General features: G+C 43.6%; 1 protein-coding gene across 2 annotated transcripts in view; it reads left to right on the forward strand.

The window, feature by feature from the left end:
• ITPR3 (inositol 1,4,5-trisphosphate receptor type 3) overlaps positions 1–22,631 on the forward strand; it is a 116,030-nt gene that overhangs the window by 74,239 nt on the left and 19,160 nt on the right. For both annotated transcript variants that reach the window (XM_077334392.1, XM_077334393.1), the window contains exons 22-42: positions 1,034–1,230; positions 1,426–1,555; positions 3,072–3,129; positions 3,374–3,539; positions 4,110–4,274; positions 5,313–5,381; positions 5,734–5,859; positions 7,886–8,008; positions 8,591–8,791; positions 9,066–9,317; positions 10,393–10,518; positions 11,950–12,075; positions 13,061–13,181; positions 13,554–13,738; positions 15,251–15,399; positions 15,814–15,922; positions 16,615–16,705; positions 18,817–18,986; positions 20,929–21,103; positions 21,971–22,155; positions 22,359–22,559. In XM_077334392.1, the coding sequence (XP_077190507.1) occupies positions 1,034–1,230; positions 1,426–1,555; positions 3,072–3,129; positions 3,374–3,539; positions 4,110–4,274; positions 5,313–5,381; positions 5,734–5,859; positions 7,886–8,008; positions 8,591–8,791; positions 9,066–9,317; positions 10,393–10,518; positions 11,950–12,075; positions 13,061–13,181; positions 13,554–13,738; positions 15,251–15,399; positions 15,814–15,922; positions 16,615–16,705; positions 18,817–18,986; positions 20,929–21,103; positions 21,971–22,155; positions 22,359–22,559 (3,125 nt within the window). The remainder of the gene's footprint in view (positions 1–1,033; positions 1,231–1,425; positions 1,556–3,071; positions 3,130–3,373; positions 3,540–4,109; positions 4,275–5,312; positions 5,382–5,733; positions 5,860–7,885; positions 8,009–8,590; positions 8,792–9,065; positions 9,318–10,392; positions 10,519–11,949; positions 12,076–13,060; positions 13,182–13,553; positions 13,739–15,250; positions 15,400–15,813; positions 15,923–16,614; positions 16,706–18,816; positions 18,987–20,928; positions 21,104–21,970; positions 22,156–22,358; positions 22,560–22,631) is intronic.

Here is a 22,631-nt window from a genome sequence, read left to right on the forward strand (position 1 = left end):
ATATGTCCTAGTCTGATTTAGATTTCTTGTACATAGAGTCAGATGACACAGTATGGTCATAGGTTCTCCTTGCCTAAAGGCTAAAAAGCTAGAGGATAAACTTAGTTAAATGAATATTAATTGACCAGGGCTGTGACTTTGGACCATCAGACTTCAGCTTCTAAATTTTGTTTTTGGTTCATAATTACATTTATATATATAATAAACATTAGAATCACAGAGTTGTAAGGAACAACAATCCCTGCCTGGTACAGGATGTTCCTACTAGCAACTTCCCTGACATGGCTTGGGTCCATTATACCTGAAGGGTCTTCTTCCTACCTGAAACCTGCCTGGCCACTCCAGTCATCTTTAGAGGCCCTGCTTCAGGTTCCCCTGCCAGCTGAGGCAAGACCGGTGGTAACTCAAGAGAGGATGGTCTTGATTGTGGAACCAAAATGTTGGAACACCCTCACCAGGGAAATTTGCCAGTCTCCCTCTATCATTGCCTTCTGCCAGTGGGTGGAGACTTTTTTTTTGGGGGGGGGGTACTCCAGTAACTTTATCGGTCCTTCTCCCTGGTCATGTTATGTGTGTTGCATGTTTATGATTTTATTGAATTGTTTAAACATACACCTTTTATATATACATTGATGTTTTAATGACCTTTATGTATTAATATTGAAATATTGTCATGTTTTGATGTTTTCCACCATGGGACACTATTTGAGTAGAAAGTTGGCATAGAAATGTTTTAAATAAATAGACAAAATAAATATTGCACTCAGAATTTTCCTTTTGTTTAATAAACACATAATTAAATAGAAAAATTGGTCTGTGTGATGTATTATTGACAAATTGGTGCTAGCTTGTAGTAATCCTGCACTAACATCAGTTTTGCCTTCTACATCCAGTATATAATTTGGGAGACACCCTATAATCTTATAAAAATGAATAGGGACAATGTAATTAAAGGAGAGAACTGAGAAGCACTGCAAAAATAAAGCCATTTCAAACCAGCTTCTGCTTTGACTGAATTTGCTTGCACTTCCAGGAAAGAATGTCCGGAGGTCTATCCATGGTGTTGGTCAGATGATGTCAACTATGGTGCTAAGCAGGAAGCAGTCTATCTTTGGTCCCTCAACTATGAATACTGTTGTGGTTCCTGAGCCAGTAGACAGAGGAAGAAGCATAGAAAATGAAAACATTGTGGTGATGGAAACTAAGCTGAAAATATTGGAGATTCTACAGGTAAGGGAAGGCCATCATTCTAGACACCCATAATGTGAATTTGGCACTGTGTCATCCTGTGAATAATAGCTGCTTCTGATGATCCTTTTATTGACATGGGCTTGGAACTTGAATGTAATGGGAAGATACAATAAAATACTAGAAAGCACAAAAAACAGAAAGACCAACTGATTCTATTCTCTTTTCTCTTCCTAGTTCATCTTGAATGTACGGCTGGATTACAGAATTTCCTATTTGCTCTCTGTCTTCAAGAAAGAGTTTGTGGAAGTCTACCCCATGCAAGACAGTGGGGCTGATGGAACAGCTCCAGCCTTTGACTCCACAAGTAAATTTTTGCTTCCTGCTTTATTTTCTCCCTCTTTCAAGTGAGCTGTGGAATTCCTTTTGATTCTGTTTTGACTTAATAGTCAATAACTTCTCTAAAAATAGATACACTAAATTTCTAAATGAAAGTCTATCTTGTGTGGTGTATCAGAACTGCCAGTACCACCAGTTGCTTCATGATGTATCTCTGTATCTCTCACACATGTGGTAGAGAACTTCATCTATTAGTGGAAGAAGGAGAAGGTGAAGAAAAGATGGCAGTGCAGTAGTGGATGTATACTGGTTACTATTTTCCAATGAGTAATTTACCATGATGTGTAGGTAGCTATATGATTAACAGGTCATCTTTAACCTATCTTCTACATGGTGAATGGAATTTTACTGTACATCTATACCCAATAATCAGAACCCCAAATGATCAAGAGAATAGTACAAATCTTCTTAAGAGCATCACAGAATAGTCCACAAGATGCATGACAGCACAGGTTATCTGTTGGCTAATAGCCATCTTGTCTATTATTTCTGTGTAGCAAGATGCCCATTGTTACGTTGGATGGTGAGTGTTGGAAGGTGGCTTTGTTTGCTGATCAGTCTTCAAGGGCGGGATGCAGTACAGCCGTGCACACTTTGCGGGATTCCTTTCAGCAGTGGCCAGATCACTTACTCTCAGGGCACATTTTACTTTCATTTTAGAAGTAGCTCCAAAACAGTGCTTTAGTTTTCCCATGGGAATAAGCTGCCTTTTTCCTATGGCAGAAGACCAAATGGAGTCTGTGGGGCAGTGAGAGAGGGAAATCTGTTTCTAATAACCACAGCCAAAGTATGAAGTATGGCCCATTCTGCATAGCCCCACCCAGGGTTTGTTTCTTGGAAGTGCTATTGTAGAATGGAGAATTAGGAACTGCCTATTCTAAGAAAGGTGGATAGATGGGTGGATGCTATGGAGGGTCAGGATTCTGATTTTCATCCTTAAAAAAAGAAGAATTTTATTTAGGATTGTTGCTTCTCTTCATCTCCAGCGAGTTCTGCCAGATCATTCCATCCTCTTCTATGTATGGCTTTAACCACCTTGTTGTATTTGTGGACAGTATGTACAAAAGCAGCCTGATATAGTGCTTAGAAAGAAAAGGTGGGGATGCAGGGTGCTCTAGAACAGTGATCCATCCTATAAGTCCAGATGCATAGACAGGTTGCAGAGAACCACTTTCTGGGCCACCAGCCTTTATAGATCCCATGTGTTTTATTTTGATTTTTACTATTTTTGGAAGGGAAAACATGGGTACACCAGCTGTGGCCCTTTGGACATGCATTTAGAAGAGCAGCAGAATGGTGATAGATCATTCAATGGTAGAAGGGGTTTGTTTTTTTTTAGCAAAGGCAGTATATTTCCTGTCATGTGACTGTGGTGTCACATTCCATCCTGTCTCATGCTTGCAATTAAGTGGATCCTAGAAATTCTGTACACTTGGCATCTTAGTTGGTTTGCTTCCTGTCTCATGTTTTCCCTTTTCTTTCAGCTGCAGCAATGAACCTGGACCGTATTGGTGAGCAGGCTGAAGCCATGTTTGGGATTGGGTAAGTCTCTTGTAGCGCTTCCATTAGACACCTCAATCTTCTTTTCCACAAAGTACAAATTTGGTTGAAGTCAAGACAAGGACAAACCAGGAGATATTATTTTTAAAAAGTTACCAAGAAGCCACCTGCTTTTTAGTAATAAAATCAGATGAAGGGAATTCAGCCTTATTTCAGTCTCAGTATTCTGAAGACCTTGAGGTTAGGGTTGGTTCTGATTTTATTTTCAATTTCGATTTGACCAAAGGAAAACAAGCAGCATGTTAGAAGTGGATGATGAAGGAGGGCGGATGTTTCTTCGTGTGCTGATCCACTTGACAATGCATGACTATCCCCCACTTGTGTCCGGCTCCCTGCAACTCCTCTTCAAACATTTCAGCCAAAGGCAGGAAGTCTTGCACACCTTTAAGCAGGTAATTCTCAGAGCTGTGAACTACAGATCAATAATGCCCATCCCATCGCCTACTAATGGATTAAAATGTGGAATTTGCTGTCAGAGGAAGTAGAGATAGACACAGGAATAAAGGATACGTCTCTCAGTCAAAGGTAAAAGAGCGAGTGACAGGGTCATCATTAGGGCATTTTGGAACTTTTGGATTTCATTGCCAATATACTAACATCATCTCCGTCCAATAATAGGCCTTACATGCACTGAACAACTGTTCTATTGGTTCTACACCTGCACTGCAAAAAGACTGGGTCTTCATGTGTCCTGACATGTGTGCACAAGTACATAATCATGCATGTCCCTAAGCAACTTCAGTATCTCTCCTCAAGATTTTTCCTGTTCTGCATGCAGCACCACCTTGCATGCATGCAGCTCTGGATTTTGGTCTTCATGGCTTTTATGATAAGGATAATTTGTAGAAGATAAGAGTCTTCTATTCCATTTTAATGGACTTAGACTTTCCTAGGACTTTTTTTTTTGGCAAGCCCGCACCCAAACACATTAGGCTGATGTTCTTTATGGAATCTTAATCCAGGTCCAGCTGCTTATCTCTGCTCAGGATGTCGAGAACTATAAAGTGATCAAATCAGAGCTTGACAAATTGCGCATGATGGTGGAGAAGTCAGAGCTCTGGGTGGAAAAGAAGGGAAGCTCCAAGGGAGAGGATGGACAGGAAGGGGAGAAGAAGGAGAAGAAAGAGGTAAGAGCTGAACAGCTTGGTATAGTGGTTAAGAGCAATGACCTCTAGTCGCTGGATTTGATTTCCCATTCCTCCACGTGCAGCTAATTGGGTAGCCTTGGGCTAGTCACAGTCCAGTTGGAGCTGTTCTCACAGTGCAGTTCTGTCAGAGCTCTCTCGATGCCACCTACCTCACATGATGTCTGTTGTGGGGAGAGGATGGAAAGGCAATTGTACACCACTTTGAGACTCCTTCGGGGCAGTGAAAAGCAAGGTATAAAAAGCAACTCTTCTTCTTAAGTCATAGAGGGACCTAATACATCATTTTGCATAGCACACAGAATTATTATTGGCTGGCTCCAATGCTTGTATTTCCACATCATTCACTGAGCTCTGCCTGGGAATGCCTCAGTACTTCAGAGCAGCTGGTTGGAGGGCAGGTTGCTGCACAATTTTGTGAGTAGAGCTCTGCTTTCACTAGTTTGGATCTAACCTGTTATATGTACACTTGAGAGAGAGCTGCAGATAATCTTGTTTCTTGGTAAGTGTCTTCCACAGAAGGTTGGGAATGCTGAGGACCCCAAAAGGGGGATAAAAACTACTACTTCCTTGAATGACTCTTGCCCTTTCTGGTAATTTAAATATGGGGGGGGGGGACTGGACTTGGCTGACTGAGTTTGCAAAGAGTGAACTTGTTGTAGACAAGCACAGAATCACAGTTTGATACAACAGGAGGGTGTCTGATAGTCACTTTTATGCAGAGTTTTTCCAGATCATTTTAATCAGTGGGCTGAAAACAGGAATAACTCTATACAGGCTTACACTATGTAACACCAATAGACAATAATTGCTTTACTGTACTGGTGTAAACCCAGGTCAGTCACTTCGATCAGATTATACTTTATTTATTTACTCCATGCCATGAAATGCCTCTAATATATTTGTCTGAGGATCATGTAACAGGAGGGCCAATGGATATTGAACAAGAATGAATATTCCTTTGGTTTAGCTCTCATCCAGCCACCTGATTGACCCTTTCTTCTCCTGTCTCACCCTCAGCGTGCCACAGATGAGGATCCTGGGACCCCTGGAGAGAAAAGCAGTGAGAACTATCAGCTGGTTAAAGGAGTAAGCAGTCGCACCTGTCATTCTCCTTAGGAAATCTGTCTGGGGAATGTTAAAAGTATGTCATGTATAAAGAGAATCGTGCTACAAAGCCTGGTACAACCCAGTCTCTTAATGACTGAAGTCATCATCCAACAGAGGATGTCTTGCGTGATGGAAGAACACCTAAACACAGTCTGGCTGTGATGTCTCCACCCCCAAGGCACCCAGAACTGAGCCACAACCCTCATTTCTTCAGGGGGTTGGACATGGGATGGTATCACCTCTTCCCTAGATGTTGGGTTAAGATTGCTGAATCTGTTGTGCCATTAATTCACCTTCAATTTGGTGAGACCTTTTCTTTGTTTTCCTCCAGATTTTAGAACGGCTAAATAAAATGTGCGGGGTGGGTGAGCAGATGCGGAAGAAGCAGCAACGCTTATTGAAGAATATGGATGCCCACAAAGTGATGCTGGACCTGTTGCAGATCCCCTATGAAAAGGTGGGCAGAAGGTTGGCAATCCTGTTAGGACGGTCAGCTGTTGTTTTTGAGTTCTGACAGAACAAGAAAATTGCAATGTCTTAAGGGGTTGTTTATTATTATTATTATTATTATTATTATTATTATTATTATTATTATTATTATTATTATTATTATTATTATTATATTTATTAGATTTATTTCCCGCCTCTCCCGACAGGCTTGAGGCGGGTCACAACAACTAACCCCATTAAAATTCCCATTAAAACATCAATCTACTAACATGACGGCTAAAAATCCCATCCCTCCCCCAATTATCAAATAGTTGAAGAGGAAAGGATAGGGGAGTAGCGTACACTCCAACTCCTAATAGCGTACACTCCAACTCAATGTCCCTGATTCGCTGACCCCAGCCTCAACCATAGACCTGATGGAAGAGCTCCGTTTTACAGGCCCTGCGGAAAGCTGACAAATCCCGCAGGGCCTGCAGATCACCCGGGAGCTCATTCCACCAGGTAGGGGCCAGGACTGAAAAGGCCCTGCCCTGGTCGAGACTAGGTACGCTTCCTTAGGGCCGGGGACAACCAACAGGTTCTCACCCGCAGAGTGTAAGGCCCTGTGGGGGGCATAGAGCGGTAGGCGGTCCCTCAGGTATGTGGGTCCCAACCCGCGTCTACAGGGTTCAGCCTTCTTGCTCCAAACAGGATATGTGATATTCAGTATCTTTCTCTCAGTATGTCATCTGTCTTTCCCATTCTCTTTTGTGTAATCATTTTATGAATCGTTCCTTAGACCAGGCATATCAAAATTATGGCCCAGGGAGTGGAACTATGCCATTAAGGGCTCATCCATCCCACAAGCAACTGGTGTGAGGGAGGGAAGGCATGAGGCTGCTTGGGGTGGGGTGGGGTGGGGTGGGGTGGGGGTGAGAAGGCAAGCAGGCAAGCAGGCACACACATTGAGGTGTGTCTGGTTGAAGCTGTCAAGAAAATAACTTGCTAGGGGGCAGGACTCTGAGGCTGAGGTAAAATAGTGTATGTGGGAGAATGGCAGTGAGGGAGGAGAAAGGAATGAAGGGATGGGACTGGCAGGGGAGAGAGAAGGACGAGGGGTGGCATGGGGGTTGGGAGGCACCTGGACCGTAGTGTGCATGCTGCTCTGAGGGGAAAGACATCCTGGCCTCAGAAGTGAATGGAGGAGCAAAAGGAAAAAGAAGCACCACGGTTGCCATCATACATCTGAACAGCTGCATAGACAAGAGGCAGAGTGACTGTCAGGGAGGGTGGGAGACAATGATCTCCCTTCTCCCCCACATCTGTTGTCAGCTCATGAAGGAAAAAGGGTCAAGGGAGGACAAAATCACCCCTTGGAGGTTTTGGAAACAGCCTCTCCATCAGGCCTTCCCTTCAATCCTACTTCTGTGGGAAATGCAGGAGGGGATGTGGGAAAGCCAGGTTCAGACTTGCCCCTCCTCCTGAGCCAGGACCCTCTAATCTGGGTTACCTGGGACTGGTTACACAACCTGGGTCACCTCACAGGGTGGTTGTTGTTGTTGTTGGAGGGGATGGGGCAGTGGAGGGGGAAGTCTAGTGTGCCTCCTTGAGATCCTCAGAGGAAGGATGGGGAAAGAGAAGAAACAAAGCATGAGAGACAAATCATAGCTGTACTTAGCTGCAGAGACTGGGCATATAGGAAGATGCTGTAAAATATTCCCACTTTTATGTTATCCTTTGGGGAAAAAAACTAGTTTTGTGTATGACTAAACACATTTATGTGTTTTATTGAGGCCCTCCAGTAAATCTTATCATTTTCACTACTAGGAATCAATTGCTTTTGTTTGTATTTTGAATTTTAAAAAAATTAGTAATTGGGTATGACTATTTCAGTCATAAAGTTTATTTCTTTTTGGTACCTAGCACTACATTTCATTGCACACATGACCCGGCCCAAGAAGTAACTTTTATGTCACATCTGGCCTTTATAACAAATGAATTTGACAGCCCTGCAACCCTAGGTCAGGGACTTTTTTTTTTTTTTACTTTTACAGGGTGACACCAAGATGCTGGAGATTCTGAAACTGACCCACCAGTTCCTGCAGAAATTCTGTGCTGGCAACCAAGAAAACCAAGCCCTGCTGCACAAGCATCTTAGCTTGTTTCTCACTCCTGGGGTAAGAGAAAAGGGCAAAGTGAAGCAGGGTAGCAAATACACAGAGGTGGGTGCAGCTGGGGGGGGGAGATTTATTTTGACAGACCACCTCATGCTACCAGACACTGCCAGGACAGACCATAATCAGACCGTAATCCTATAACAGCTCTCTTGCTTCATTTGAGGCGTGAGGATTAACTGCCATTGAATAAGAGGAACTGGGTTAGTCACTGTAATTCAGCCCACTCCCTGTCCCATTGACCTTATAGGATAGTTGGCTGCAGCATTGTTGTTTTGTGCTATTTTTATGACTCGTGTTCTATTGATCGTTATATGATGTAATTTTAATGACTTTATGGTTTTGGTATATTTTGTGAGTTGACTCAAGCAGTTCTCTGGAGGGCTAGTGGCATAAACATTTTCTAAATAAATAAATGCGAGTAGCCCCATGTTTGCCACTCTGACCTCCGTAGGAACAACATGAATAAAACTACTGGATGATGTTGGAATGAAGAAATTAATGAAAAATGCAGATGATGGTTTGATGAATCACTGGAGAAAGACTGGGTCTTCTTATCCACTTATTTCTTTGCGTTCCCACCAGCTGCTGGAGGCAGAGACAATGCAGCACATCTTCCTGAATAACTACCAGTTGTGCTCAGAGATCAGTGAGACTGTGCTGCAGCACTTCATCCACTGCCTGGCCACACATGGGCGCCATGTACAATACCTCGACTTTCTGCACACCATCATCAAGGCTGAGGGCAAATACATCAAGAAGTGCCAGGACATGATCATGACTGAGGTGAGCCTTCACTCTTGTGTCAGGTGAAGAGTGGGCAAACTGGAGGGGAGGGACCTTTCAATAGGCAAGTCTGTTAGGGAACTGAGGGGAAAACGATCTCATACTTTCAGAGATCTGCTCATTGTGCAGAATGCGTGTACTCTTACATTTTTGACTGATTTTTATATAGCGGGAGAAGTAGGAGAGGTTGGATTATGATTATTCCTGAGCAAAAGATTGCAACCCAGTAATCCATGGAGTCACATTGCTTAAACGTTGTGTCCCTTTTCTGTAGCTGACCAATGCTGGAGATGATGTGGTGGTGTTCTATAATGATAAGACCTCCCTAGCCAATATGTTAGAGATGATGACAGCAGCCCGGGATGGCGTAGAGGAGAACAGCCCCCTCATGTATCACATCTCTCTGGTGGATCTACTGGCAGCCTGTGCTGAGGGCAAAAATGTATACACAGAGATCAAGTGCACGTCTCTACTTCCATTGGAGGATGTGGTGCGAGTGGTCACACATGAAGACTGCATCACGGAGGTAATAGCAGGATGTAGGTAGCTGTCATGGATTCAGGCAGTGCAAGGCTGTGGCTTTATGGAAGAAATCTGTGATATTCTGAGCGGATATCTCTTCCATGCTTAAATCCTTGTGCCTCCTGAAAGACAAAGTATCTTCAAAAATACATTTGCCAGCCCAGGTTTTCGTCAAACAAGCGGCAAAGTAATGGGTAGAATGTCAAACTCAGCCATTCAGTCATTTTGGGCCTACCAGTCTAACTACATTGACAAGGTGGTTCCAATAATGTTTGTTAGCTATGAGGACCAAACTAGATATGATATTGAGAGCCTGTGAATAGATCTCTGTGGTATTTTAAAGGGAAATAGCAGGTATACAAAGTCTAGATTTGGATCATGGCTGTTTGTGGTGGTGGTTTCACCAACTGAAACCAACTCCCCATGATGTTAAGAGCTCTGCTGGGCAAAAGAAGACAGAGAAAGGAAAAATGGCTACTTGTGTCCCTTCCAGACCTTAAGAATAAGTCAGTTTGAATCAGTGAGACCATGTATGGAGAAAGGGTTAAGCCCCTTTGTCCCAACCTTCCTCCATAGTCCTTATCAGACTCCAGACACTTCCCCTTTAAAAACAGCTGGGGAGGACAGATGTCTCAGAATTCTATCTTGACCCTAAGCTAAATAGCTTAGGAGGAAAAGGAGAGAGGGATGATGAAATTGTTGCCACATGTTATTGATTATATTTAAAATATTTATATCACGCATGATTTTCTTAGACTCAGGGCAGCTAACAAAATGACTTGAAGTTGTGAACCTACAAAAAATATAACAGTCCATCAGCAAGATAACGACACAGCCATATTTGCCCAAACAGTTAACCCTCCACTGACTGCTGTCTGAAATAAAAACTGTTTTCAGTTCTTGAATGCTGGAAGTGCAGGTGGTCAAGTTGCCTTTGTAGAGTTAGGAGTGAAATTCTGAAGGGTATCAGAGTGCTACTAAAAAGTGCTAATACAAAGGAGTCTGATGAATTCTCTTTCCTACTTCTCACCCCTGTTCAGGGTCTCTAAACTCTGGTCTCTCTTGCTGTTTTCTTTCAGGTCAAGATTGCTTATGTCAACTTTGTTAACCACTGTTATGTGGACACGGAAGTGGAGATGAAGGAAATCTACACCAGCAACCACATCTGGATGCTGTTTGAGAACTTCACCCTTGACATGGCCAGGGTGGGTGCTGGGCCCTAAAAATGTTTTTGAGATAATAGAGAAAAAGAACTCCAGGAAACAGAAGCCACTTCATTTCTAATGTAGGCTAGTGGTTTGCAGGCAATGGCTCTGTGAGTGGATAGCTGGAGAAATTAGTGGGAGGGTGATTTCTTGTACAAATACACCTTTATTTATGATATTCATTGCTAAAAGTACTTTGATAGCCATTAGCAAAAGTGGGTTGTTTGTTGTTGTGTTTAAAAGGGTTTTAATGACCACATGAAGAATAGATATACAGGAAGCTATTAGCTGTGATATTTGGCACAAGGTCCATGTTTTGCGACACTAAAACTCTGTCAAAAGCTAGAGGCTGTCAGCAGGGAATAGATATTACCATCATATCCTGCTTATGATTTTCCTTTGCTATCTGGCCAGCAACCGTTGGAAGATGGAGTGCCTGGCTAGATGGATTCGGCTTTCTTACATTCATGCTATAGCTCTGTGTGCCATTCTTTAAGCAAGATGATGTTTTATTGCATTATATTCTGCGTGACAAGGAATTACTTCCTCAGATTATATTGCACCATTATGGCTGCACGTAATAATCATTTTTCCTGCTTGGCAAATAGTTTTAGCATTAGGGATTGTGTGCCAGGGCCTGCTATTAGAGAATACAGAAGGCTGTGTTATTGGTCCAGACATGTCCAGCATACACCCTAAGGGCTAGAACCAACCTGTCCAGGGCTGTTACCTGGCCTGCCAGCAACTGGGGGGAAACCAGTCCAAATATGGACCAGAAGGGCCTGTATTAGGTTGTTATACTCTCTGCAGATGCCCCTCCCATCCCCAGCTGTGAGCCAAACTCAGGGTCTTCCTCCAGATCTCCAAGGATTGCTCAGCTGTGCAACACATTTTGTGCTGAGGAGGGATGTGGGTCACGGTTAGTGATAAAATATTTCTGGTTCAATAACATTTTATGGCACACAAGGCTTGGCCCAACAAAGGGACCTGTCCGATCTGTCCCTTGTAAAAATGAGTTCAACAACTCCAGTCTAGGCAGCCCTGCACAGTATGTCCTAACATAGTAGTAAGAGATCAGTCTTTGGCTTCTCAGGTACATCTCATGCTAGAAACATTAGCTTCATTCTAGAAATATTAGCTTCCCTTCAGCCTGGGGTGAATAGACAGATTCTACAGCGCAGGTATTGCACAGGAGTCAAAGGCCTGGGCTGGAAAGTCTCAGTTCAAAGATCACTTTGGCTGTGAACTCACAAGGTGTCCAGAGTCACGCCAGTTAATCTCCTACCCTCAGCTTTCCCAGCTTCATGAGGCTAATAATATTCACCTCCCCTATAAGATTGTTGCAAGGATTTCTACAATGATGCATGGCAATTGCTTTGAATATTCAACATGTCCTATAAAGAAGCTGTTCTTACTTCCCCACCTCCACAGGTGTGCAAGAAACGTGAGAAGCGCCTTTCGGATCCTGCTTTGGAGAAGTACGTGCTCACTGTGGTGCTGGACACAATCAATGCCTTCTTCAGTTCCCCCTTTTCCGAGAACAGCACCTCTCTCCAGGTACAAGTGGGCTGGATCTTGAATCCTTTCCCCATGTCCCACAGTTCTTTGGCCCCACAAATATGAAACAGAGGATTTCACAGGGACAGCAGAGAAACAGAGTATTACCTCATTGTTCTGTGGCTACACAAGACTGGTACATCAGGCTTCTCTTCTGTCCTGAGGGATTAGGCTTCGTGCCAGACTGACAGAACTAACGCAGTTCCACAGGGCCTGCAAAAGGGAGTTCCTCTACCAGGCATTTGGTTGAGGTCGACCTAATCCATCGCTCCCAATCAACCCCCCCAAACCCCCCCCTCCTACTATGACTGTTATGAATCCGCCCAACCCCTGGGTCTCAGTACGAGTTGAGCTAAGGCTCTTTGCAGTCCCACCTTCTTTTAATGTTATTGTTGTTATTGTTAATATGTTAATGTTATTGTTGTTACACCTTACTGTTACCAGAATGATGTTACCTGTACCCTTTTGTTGTTTCATGTAAACTGCCCTGAGCCCTCAGGGAGGGCGGTATATAAATACAATAAGTAAAATAAAATGTTGGCAAAAAAGGTCCAGGGAAATTCTGGAGAAGCAAAGTATCTTCTACTGAGGGAACAGCAGAGTGTTCATAATAGCCAGACACAGAGTTCAGTGTGCATATTGTGTTTGGTTACTATGAACTCTCTGATTCTCCCACAGGGTGCATTGTGTGTGTGTGAGTGACCTGGGTAGCCCAGGCAAGCCTGCTCCCATTAGATCTTGGAAGCTAAGTGGGGGCCGATCCTTGCTAGAATTTGGATGGAGTTCCTCCAAGGAACACTAGGGGTCATGACACAGAGACAGGCAAAGGTGAACCACTGCCGAACAGGTTGTAGTTGACTTAACACCTGAAATCTCCAAGCAAAGCAGGTGTCTAGCTGGAAGCTGTTCCTCTTGCATTGGAAATAACACATGGCCCTGACAGATGCTTCCTACCTCATGTGGCTTTCCCTCTTTTCTCTTGCAGACCCACCAAACTATTGTGGTGCAGCTCCTTCAGTCTACCATGAGGCTCCTGGAGTGTCCTTGGTTGCAGCAGCAGCACAAAAGCTCAGTGGAATCCTGCATTCGCACGCTGGCTATGGTCGGTAAGGAGCTGTGCCCATGGACAGTAGACACTGCCTTGGGGAGAAAGGGAAGAGGGGTGATGTGCATGGGATTTAATGTGGAGGAATGCAAGGCCGGTATGGCAGCCACCAGAACCCTCAATCCTGTTTGACGTTAATCTGGAATGGGATTGGTAAACATCTGGCCTGCTTTTTGGTGGAAATAGACATAGTGGATTGTGCAGGAATCCATAATGTAACTATGGCCTCTGTTGAAGAATCTGTTAGCTCTTGGGAGGAGTGTGCAGGATGAATACAGAGCCATGTGTGGCTCTGCTCTTGGGTATAATCATGGGCATTCAACTAGGACTACCCTGGAGTCCCTTCCTTTGTGTAAGCCTTGTCTCCTTTCAGCAAAAAGCCGCTCCATTTTATTACCCATGGACCTTGATGCCCATGTCAGCACCCTTCTGAACAGCAGCGCCATCAGCAATGCTCAGAGGAGTACTTCCAGCTACAAGACAGCCTCACGCACTTTCCCTCGTGTCTCAGCTACAGCCAACCAGTGGGACTACAAGAACATCATTGAGAAACTGCAGGTGTGGGGTGACAATGCATTTCTTGGTTAGGTGGAACTTTCAGTCTCTTTGTAGTGGTGTTGGATCCCAGTTCTGGACATGGAAATATTCTTTTTAGCAAAACAAGGACTTAAATATCACGGGCAGGTCCATAACGGAGTCTGCAAGGGAGGTCAAGAGTCTAACTAAAGCTGTTTCCATGGTGCAGTAGAGATGGGGCTTGCAAGCTGGTCCTAGTGCTTCTGACTTGGTGAAGTAGTTAAGAGCAGCAACCTCTAAACTGGAGAACCAGTTTTTATTCCTCAATCCTCCTCCACATGAAGCCAGTTGGGTGACCTTTGGGTTGGTTACAGTTTTCTCAGAGCTCTCTCAGCCTCACCTACATCACAGGGTATCTGTTGGGGAGAGGAAGGGTAGGTGATTGTAAACCGCTTTGAGATTCCTTTGGTAGAAGAATACAGGGTACAAAACATGAACTCTTCTTCCTCTTATGGTGATCCTGTAAACTAATGACCTCCCAAATATCGTAGCATTCACTTGTCACAGATGGTTTTGTTATTCTTTGACTGAGACTGAAGACTTCCAGACTGTCCAGAGGAGGTCAGGTGTTTAGTAACTGCTAAGCCATCAGTATAGACATACAGTGCCCTTCTCATCTGGCTCCACAAAGATGATACATTGCTTTTTCCTGCTGTGGGCAAAGGTGACCCATTCACAGGTGGGTGAGCCAGTGGAGACAATAGACAGAAGTCCTGGAGGGCAGCATGAGAAAAATGAAGCTGGACCTTGAATCCTACCACAAACTGCTGTAGTAGGACTTAGAGGTAAAACTAGGGAAGATGAGAATCCCTGTCTTGGAGGAGTACAGCTTTCAGCCTTTGGGAAAGTAAAGATAAGGAGGAAGGAACTATGGGGTTAATAGAGCCAGGGACAGACTATGAAGCAAGAGTCCTGAAAAAGCAACAGAGAGGTTCTGTGAAGGAATTAGAGCCCATTGCATATAATATGAACCTTGAAACAAATTCCAAGAAATGAACCTTGATTCTTGGTTATTTATTGGCTTTTGCACCTGGCCAAGTTATGAGGATTGCAGGCTGCTTGTTCCTGCCTTATGTTACCCTCTCTGAGTGCCTAAAATAGTGGGGTTCTCTAGAGGAATGGCTGTGTTCTTTTTCAAAATGGAAACCAACAAACCTCATACAACATAAATTATGAAGATTGATCAAGTGGCTTTGCTTATTTTTATGTGCTATGTGTCTAATTTGTGCCTTTTGCATTCTTTACTTTGCTTCTGTTACTCTTGGGGATGGCCATATATTTCTGCCTGTGTGGAAACTTTGATGTGCATTGATATTTGGAATTCCATCCTGTGGCTTTGCTCATTCACTTTGTAGGCACAAAGAGGAGAAGTTTGCTTTTTTTAAAAAGGCCATAAAAGCTAAGATTGTTGACATCCTGAATTCTTCAGAATTCTACACATGTAGAGCATAATCTCAGATTCACAGAATAGCTGAGACTACTGTGCTTTCATAGGATATCATCAATTCGTTAGAGGAGCGACTGCAGCCATTGGTAGAAGCTGAACTTTCAGTCCTGGTGGACGTCCTGCACCGTCCAGAATTGCTTTTCATGGAAGGGACGGAGGCCTACCAGCGTTGTGAAAGTGGTGGCTTCCTCTCCAAGTAAGTGCATCCTGAAAAATGGTATCATGACATTCTTAGAGGAGTAATCCAAAAACCTAGGTCTCTGTTGCTCAATAAAACTGTTCGATTGATCAGCCCCACTCCTTGATCTCCTGTTTTGGAGCCTCAATCACCTTGTATTCCTTACAGTTTTAGCTACCATGTTGAATTTCATGCCATGACCATTCAACAGCTCTTAGCGGAGAACTCTGAAGGTCTCTGGGAGAAGAAGGAGACAATGCAGAGGCCATGAGGGAGGGGGGAGGGATGCGAGAGCTGAAGACTGGTTGGTAGAATCTGGTGAGGCTGAGGTGGTATACTAGTGTCTAGATATTTTTGGCTGCTGGTTTTACACATTGTGTATATATGTGTCCTAGAAATGAGGGATGTTAATTACTTTGTATTGATCATTAGATTGATCCAACACACCAAAGACTTGATGGAAGCTGAGGAGAAACTGTGCATTAAAGTTCTAAGGACACTACAGCAGATGTTGATGAAGAGGAATAAATACGGAGACAGGGTCAGTAGCTGAGAGGCTTTTGCTCATATAAGCTAGCCTTGAGTTTCTTATTTCAAAGAACATTAGAGAAGCCATGCTGGATCAGGCCAATGGCCCGTCCATTCCAACATTCTGAGACACGCCCAGGTGTTACCAGCAGGACCGGATCTCCAGAAGCCCCCCCATTGTTGCCCCACAAGCACCAAGAATACAGAGCATCACTGCCCCAGACAGAGTGTTCCATCTATCCCTTGTGGCTAATAGCCGCTGATGGACCTCTGCTCCATACATTTATCTAATCCATGCTTGTAGCTGGTGCCATTTCCTGCAGCAATGAATTCCATGTGTTAATTACTCTTTGGGTGTAGAAGTACTTCCCTTTATCTGTTCTAAACCTACAGCTCATTAATTTCATTGAGTGCTCACAAGTTCTTTCTCTGCCTTCTCCATCCCATGAATAATTTTGTAAACCTCTATCATGTCACCCCTTAGTTGGCAAGTTGGCATTTCTCCACACTTCTTTAACCTTTCTTGCTAGGGAAGGTGTTCTATTCCCTTAATCATTTTAGTTGCCCTTTTCCAATGCTATAATATCTTTCTTGAGGTGTGGTACCAACTGATTTGTTTTCAATCCCATTCATAATAATCCCCAGTACAGCATTCCCCATTGAGCTTTCTGGATAAAGAGTTGAGCCGGTTATTTCTCTCACTAGGGCAACACATTGAGGAAGATGCTTTTGACTAATTACTTGCAACCCAAACGGGCTGGCTCCAAAGGGGAGATTGTTGACTCTTCTGGAAGTGGTAAGCAGCCTACAGCCTTCGTTTTAATCACCCTCTGCTTCTTGTGTGCTTTCTTCCCCATCCCTTCTTTTGGCTTCTCATAGTAATTTGGCAGCATCTATAGTGCTGTGGTTCATAAGACTGATAAAGCCATAGATTTACAAAATGTTCCAGAAAACATAGCCATGTTAGTCTTTGGCAGAAAAAATAAACAGGAGGCTGGCAGCCCCTCAGAGACTAGGGCTCCCGTAAATATTTGTGTGCCACTTTAGAGACAGAAGCCAGCTTTCATGACCTGAAGGAACCTCCTGCAAAATGCGATCCAGTGTGCCAGATACAGCCATGCCAGCCTTGATTGTGGCCGTTCTGGTGCTTTAAAAAAGAAAAAAAAACAGCACTTTTGCCCCAGATGAGTCCTAAAGATGAGATGTTATTAAGCTTTATAGGAAACTTGCCTTGGGTTTGTGGGTTTTCACACGTGAGCTGTGTGTCTGCATTTCTCCATTGCCACCATCCATGATATAAAACCTAGCCTATCACATGACCAGTGCCTTGGAGAACCCTGGTAAGGATGCTTCTCAGGAAGCCCAAAGGGCAGAGCTTCCAGTTACTTTAGCTCCCCCTGTGCATGCATATCCTTAGCATATATGAGTGGTCCTGAGTCACAGTCTGCTTTCTTAGACAGGAAGAATGCTTTATTAATAAAGAAGATTAAACTAGAGCACATGCATGGAACATAGCTGTAGGTACATATCTAAGTAAAATAAAAAATAAAATAAACAGGAGTCCAGCTAAATCACAACACAAGACAGCTACCTTAGATGTAGCAAACACATCCCAAACTCCCTACTGAGCCTTTGCAGGAGTTTAGGTCCCAGTGCACAGCACGGCATCTGGGCAAAGTATTTTTAAAAATCAGTTCTTTAAAAAACAACAGCAACATTGAGTTGGTGTTTTACAATACAGAAAACACAAAAAGAAAACCCGTCATATTCTAGCAATTTCCAGAATGAATGAATGAATGAATGAAGAGAGAGAGAGAGACTATTTCACATACCACATTTTTCTCTAGAAGTTACATATACAGTGTCAGTTGTTCTTTTCCATTTGATTTTTACTGATCAGTGCAATCTATAATTGGCAACATATTTAAACAAAGAACAAAGTAAGATTCCTTATAAACTTCCTGCCTGCTTGGTTGACACCCCACCTCCTTCCAGAATTAGGATTTCGGTCCTTTGGGGATACACTCCAAGTTCTCCTAGTCAGATCATTTGTTTCTTTACTTTATTTATATCCCACCCACCTAGGGGGAAACCCAAAGCAGGTTACATCATTCTCCTCTCCTCTGGTTTATCCTCACAACAACCCTGTGAGGTAGGATATGCTAAAAGTGTGGCCCAAGGGCACCCAGCAAGTTTCCATGGCATGAGTGGGGATTAAAAGCTGAATTTCTCAGAACCTGGTATGACACTTTAAGCACTACACCACAGTGGTTCTCCTACACCCTGCTGGCACACAGACCTTGCCTTTTTATGACTGATCATTTTTTATGACTGGGTTTTATGACTGGCATTCATCTCCTCCATTTGGCATATAGGCCACCACCCAATGCCTTTTTCTCTCTCATGTGGAAGTAAACAATTGCCCTGGTTTCAGGGTCCCCAGTCGTCACAAGCCTGTGGTGGTCTGCCATACAGGGCTGCAAGGTGGCATTCAGTTTGATGTTCTACAAGTTGTCAAGGCTTGAATGAAGGCCTTTAGTCCATTCCTCTCCATCAAATTGCTCCTGTGATGCAGACGGATGCTGTTCCCCTAGCCATGAGGGAAATTATGCCCAGGGCGGCTGAAGGTGCAAATGCTATTTATTAATACAAATTATTCATTGTCCCCTACCTGAACTAATATAGGCCCCTCCAAAAGTTTAATCACACCAAGGCTTTTTTTTGCATTTTTTGGCCTGTCACATAAACTGCCTGAAGGAAGAAATTAAATTGAACTCCATATTTTCCACGTCCAAAGGAGATAAATTCACCACTGAGTCAGCCTGCCTTGCTTTATATCAGTTTAACTATAAAATGTTCAGCTGTGTCATTCTGCTCTCACCATGATATTCTTTTCCTCCCACACAGGTCCAGATCAGGACTGGTCAGTCATTGCAGCCGTTCAATGCCGGCTGGACAGAGAAGGGGCCACCAAGCTGGTTTCAGATCTTATCATGAACACCAAAAACGAGAAGATTTTCCAAGACAGCATCCGCTTGGCCATCCGATTGCTCGATGGGGGCAACACAGAGATACAGGTATTGCCTTTGTGATAGCCGCTGCTGCTGCCGCTGCTGCTGCTGCTAGTGGAACTCCTACCAAATTGTCCACACACTGTTGGGCCGGATCCATGACTGGATCATCCTAACATCTTTTTAAGCTGAATGACAGTCATGAAGGGCTGTGACCCTGTGGGAGATGGAGTTTAACCCTTCTGTCCTCGCATGTTTTTCTAATAAAACAAGCCCACCCCCTGATGCTGTGATGGGCTTTTTAAAGGAAAAAAGAACTCGTGTTGTTTTCTTGGAAGGGCTGTCACAGCACGTCTTTGTGTGTGTGGTTTTGATTAGCGAAACTGTGCAGGGCTAAACGCCTTCTCCTCTTTTCACATGGCCTTGATCTGAGTTGGGGCCCCACAGGGATGTCATTTATCTTTGAAAGCTCTCAGAAGAGCCACCATCTCTCAGCTGTGATTACTTTGACATTGTAGAGACAGCTGAATGTGGATTGACAGACTGCAGTTGTGAGGTATAATCTTCTGTATCAGGGCAGGGGTAGTAAATGTGACTCCATGTGTAATTTATCATGATAGCATTTTTGGAATTAGACAATGTTCTATTTATTTATTTATAATTTAATGTACACTCCGCCCCTCTCGACTGAGTTGTCCCGATTCCATAGTGCCCCAGAATAGCAGGCACAAAAACATCCCTGGTAGAAAAGGCCCTTTTGTGTGAGCTTACCTCAAATATTACAGGGGCAGTTGGCTGATGGCAGGATTTGAAGCAAAACATTTGGCAAAACTTGTAGCCAGTATTTTATGCCTTGCTTGAGAGGCTTAACTGCATTAATCAATTTTCTTAAATAACTCTTACTCCCTCTGCTGGGCTGTTTAAATAATAGCATGTCGTGACAAGCTGCAAAGACTATTTGACTTTGCTCTTCTGAAATTATTCCGGAAATATGATTCCTCTCTGAAATGCATGTTTCTAGAGTGGTTGTATTTTATGCATTTATTTATTTATTTATTGAATTTATTTCTTATTATTATATTATATTATATTATATTATATTATATTATATTGAAAGTTGAGGCATGAAGAATAAATACAGTTCCTTAAGAAACAAATGGGGCTGTAGTTTTCATCCATTATAATTTCAAATACCTTCTAACTAGGCTACATCAAGGAGAAATCGGTGATTTAAAAATGAGAGTATATCATATGAATAACAAGAGTGGACCGAACCACTTTTAGTAAACATATTTCCTCCTTCTGTTGGCATAATTTATTATTATGGGGAAAAGTAATAAGTGTGGTTTAGTGATTTTTTTCGTCTTCATTTATACCCCATCTTTCTCTACAGTGGGGACTCAAAAAGGTTTATATTGTTCCCTTCTCATTCATTTTATCCTCACAACAACCTTGCAATGTAGGTTAGGCTGAGAGTCTGTGACTGACGTGATCTGACCCTGCAAATATCCATGGCAGAGATGGAATTTGAACTTGGGTCTCTTTGATTCTAGTTTTATACTTCATAACTGTATCACTATACCACACTGGATATCATCTATGATTAGAGAGTTGATTTGGGCCAAGGAACTCTGAATACAAATCCTTGATCAGCCATGACGTTTTTGAGCCAGCCACTCACTTAACTGAGCCTCACCTACCTCAAAGGGTTGTTGTGAAGATAAAATGGAGAAGTGGAGTACCTTGTATGTCACTTTGTGCTCTTGAAAGGATGAGTAAACATATAATCAAACTTTACTCCAGCACGAGACTTGCTTATTGCCCTTTGCTGGACAGGGATGTCTTGGTGTGCTCCAGGTCCCAGAATTTAAGAACTATAGTGCTAAGCTGCATCTTGCAAGACCACATTTTGTCCTAAAGATGTGAAAGGGGCATGGTGGAAATGATGGATGCTACCAGAGGTATGTCTCACTCACGTTCCTGTTTTTATCCCTTCCTCCTTCCATAGAAATCATTTTATAATTTGATGACCAGTGACAAGAAGTCAGAGAAGTTCTTCAAAGTTCTGCACGATCGGATGAAGAAGGCACAGCAGGAAGTCAAGTCCACTGTGACCGTGAACATGAGTGACATTGGCAACAAGCCCCACGAGGATAAAGACTCCCCAGATCATGGGAGCAAAGGTCCGTGGAAAACGTGAATTTCGTTCTGAAGAAACAGTCATCCTGAGCAGTAGTAGGGAAGTAGCCTTTGCTATACTAGATCAGCCAGGGTCTCTGAACATGGTCATGGCCCTTCTCTCCCAGCTTCTGGACTGAGGAGTGCCGATTTATTCTTGAAAAATGCAGAGCAGAAGCACTTTAGCCTTGTTGAGAGCCAACTTGGTATAGTGGTTAAGAGGGTCAGCCTCTACTCTGGAGGACCTGGTTTGATTCACCACCCCTCCTCCAGACATGGCCAGCTGGGTGATTTGGGCCAGTCACAGTTCTCTCAGAGCTCTCTCAGCTGCACCTACCTCACCTACCTCTGTGTTCAGCAAAGCAGGGTTTGTAGAACCATAGAGTTGGAGGGGACCTCCAGGGTCACAACTACCAGTCATCAGCATCCGGCAGATTCATGTTACGGACAGAAAGCCCAGTTGATACCTGTGGCCTGTGTGGCTGAGCAATCATGTTAGGAAAACACAGAATTATTGTGAGGTGGAAGGAGAGGCTTCCCTTGGCATGGCTACTCTCAGTCTGATTTATTTATTTGAATTTGTAACCCATTCTCTCCACGGGTTACAAATGGTTCAGCCATGTCCTAGAATAACATATAAGACAGCCTTATAGTGTTTCCAGGGTTTAAATGGGCCTGTCTTTTGGAATGCCATGGAACTGACTATCTTGGTTCTCTGAACAATGCGTACAGGAAGGGAAAGGCTGAGTGTAGCAAGTGTACAGGTGGTCCATTGTCTGAAGAGACAAGCCAGTTGGGTTCCTTCAACCTGGCATTAGCCATTCTGAATAGATAAAGTGCTGTCAAGTGATCACACGTGGGTTTCTTTGCAGGACGGGTAACGACCTTCATGCTACCCAATGCTCCGTCCAGTTACCCAGTGGGTGTAGGTTTCCGGGCTGGCCATGAGTCACGCGAGAGAAGCCAGAGCAATGAAATGAGCATGTCAGTCTTGATCATGGAGCCAATTCTTCGCTTCCTGCAGCTGCTTTGTGAGAATCACAACCGGGACCTCCAGGTGAACTATCCTGAAGAGAAATGGGTGCCTTATGTTGTTAGTCTTTCAGGCTTCGCTAGACTTCTGTTTTATTTTGCCACAATAAACCCATAAGGCTGCGCCTCTGGAATTACCTTATTTAAACCTGCCATTGGCAACAATCCCTCACAACTGCTGTGGATTCAATTTGCTAGATGCAATTTAAGTGCTGTTGTGCTTCACAGAATTTTCTCCGCTGCCAGAACAATAAGACCAACTACAACCTGGTGTGTGAGACGCTGCAGTTTCTAGATATCATGTGTGGCAGCACCACAGGACGGCTGGGCTTGTTGGGCCTCTACATCAATGAATACAATGTGGCGCTCATCACTCAGACATTGGAGACACTGACAGAATATTGCCAGGGGCCATGCCATGAGAATCAGGTAACACCAGCCTACCTGTTGGGTGTAATCCAGGAATGTCACTTGGTGAAACTGCTGGCTGGGTGGAGGAGG

Source organism: Paroedura picta, chromosome 4 (assembly GCF_049243985.1).
Source record: "Paroedura picta isolate Pp20150507F chromosome 4, Ppicta_v3.0, whole genome shotgun sequence".
Lineage (NCBI taxonomy): Eukaryota > Metazoa > Chordata > Lepidosauria > Squamata > Gekkonidae > Paroedura > Paroedura picta.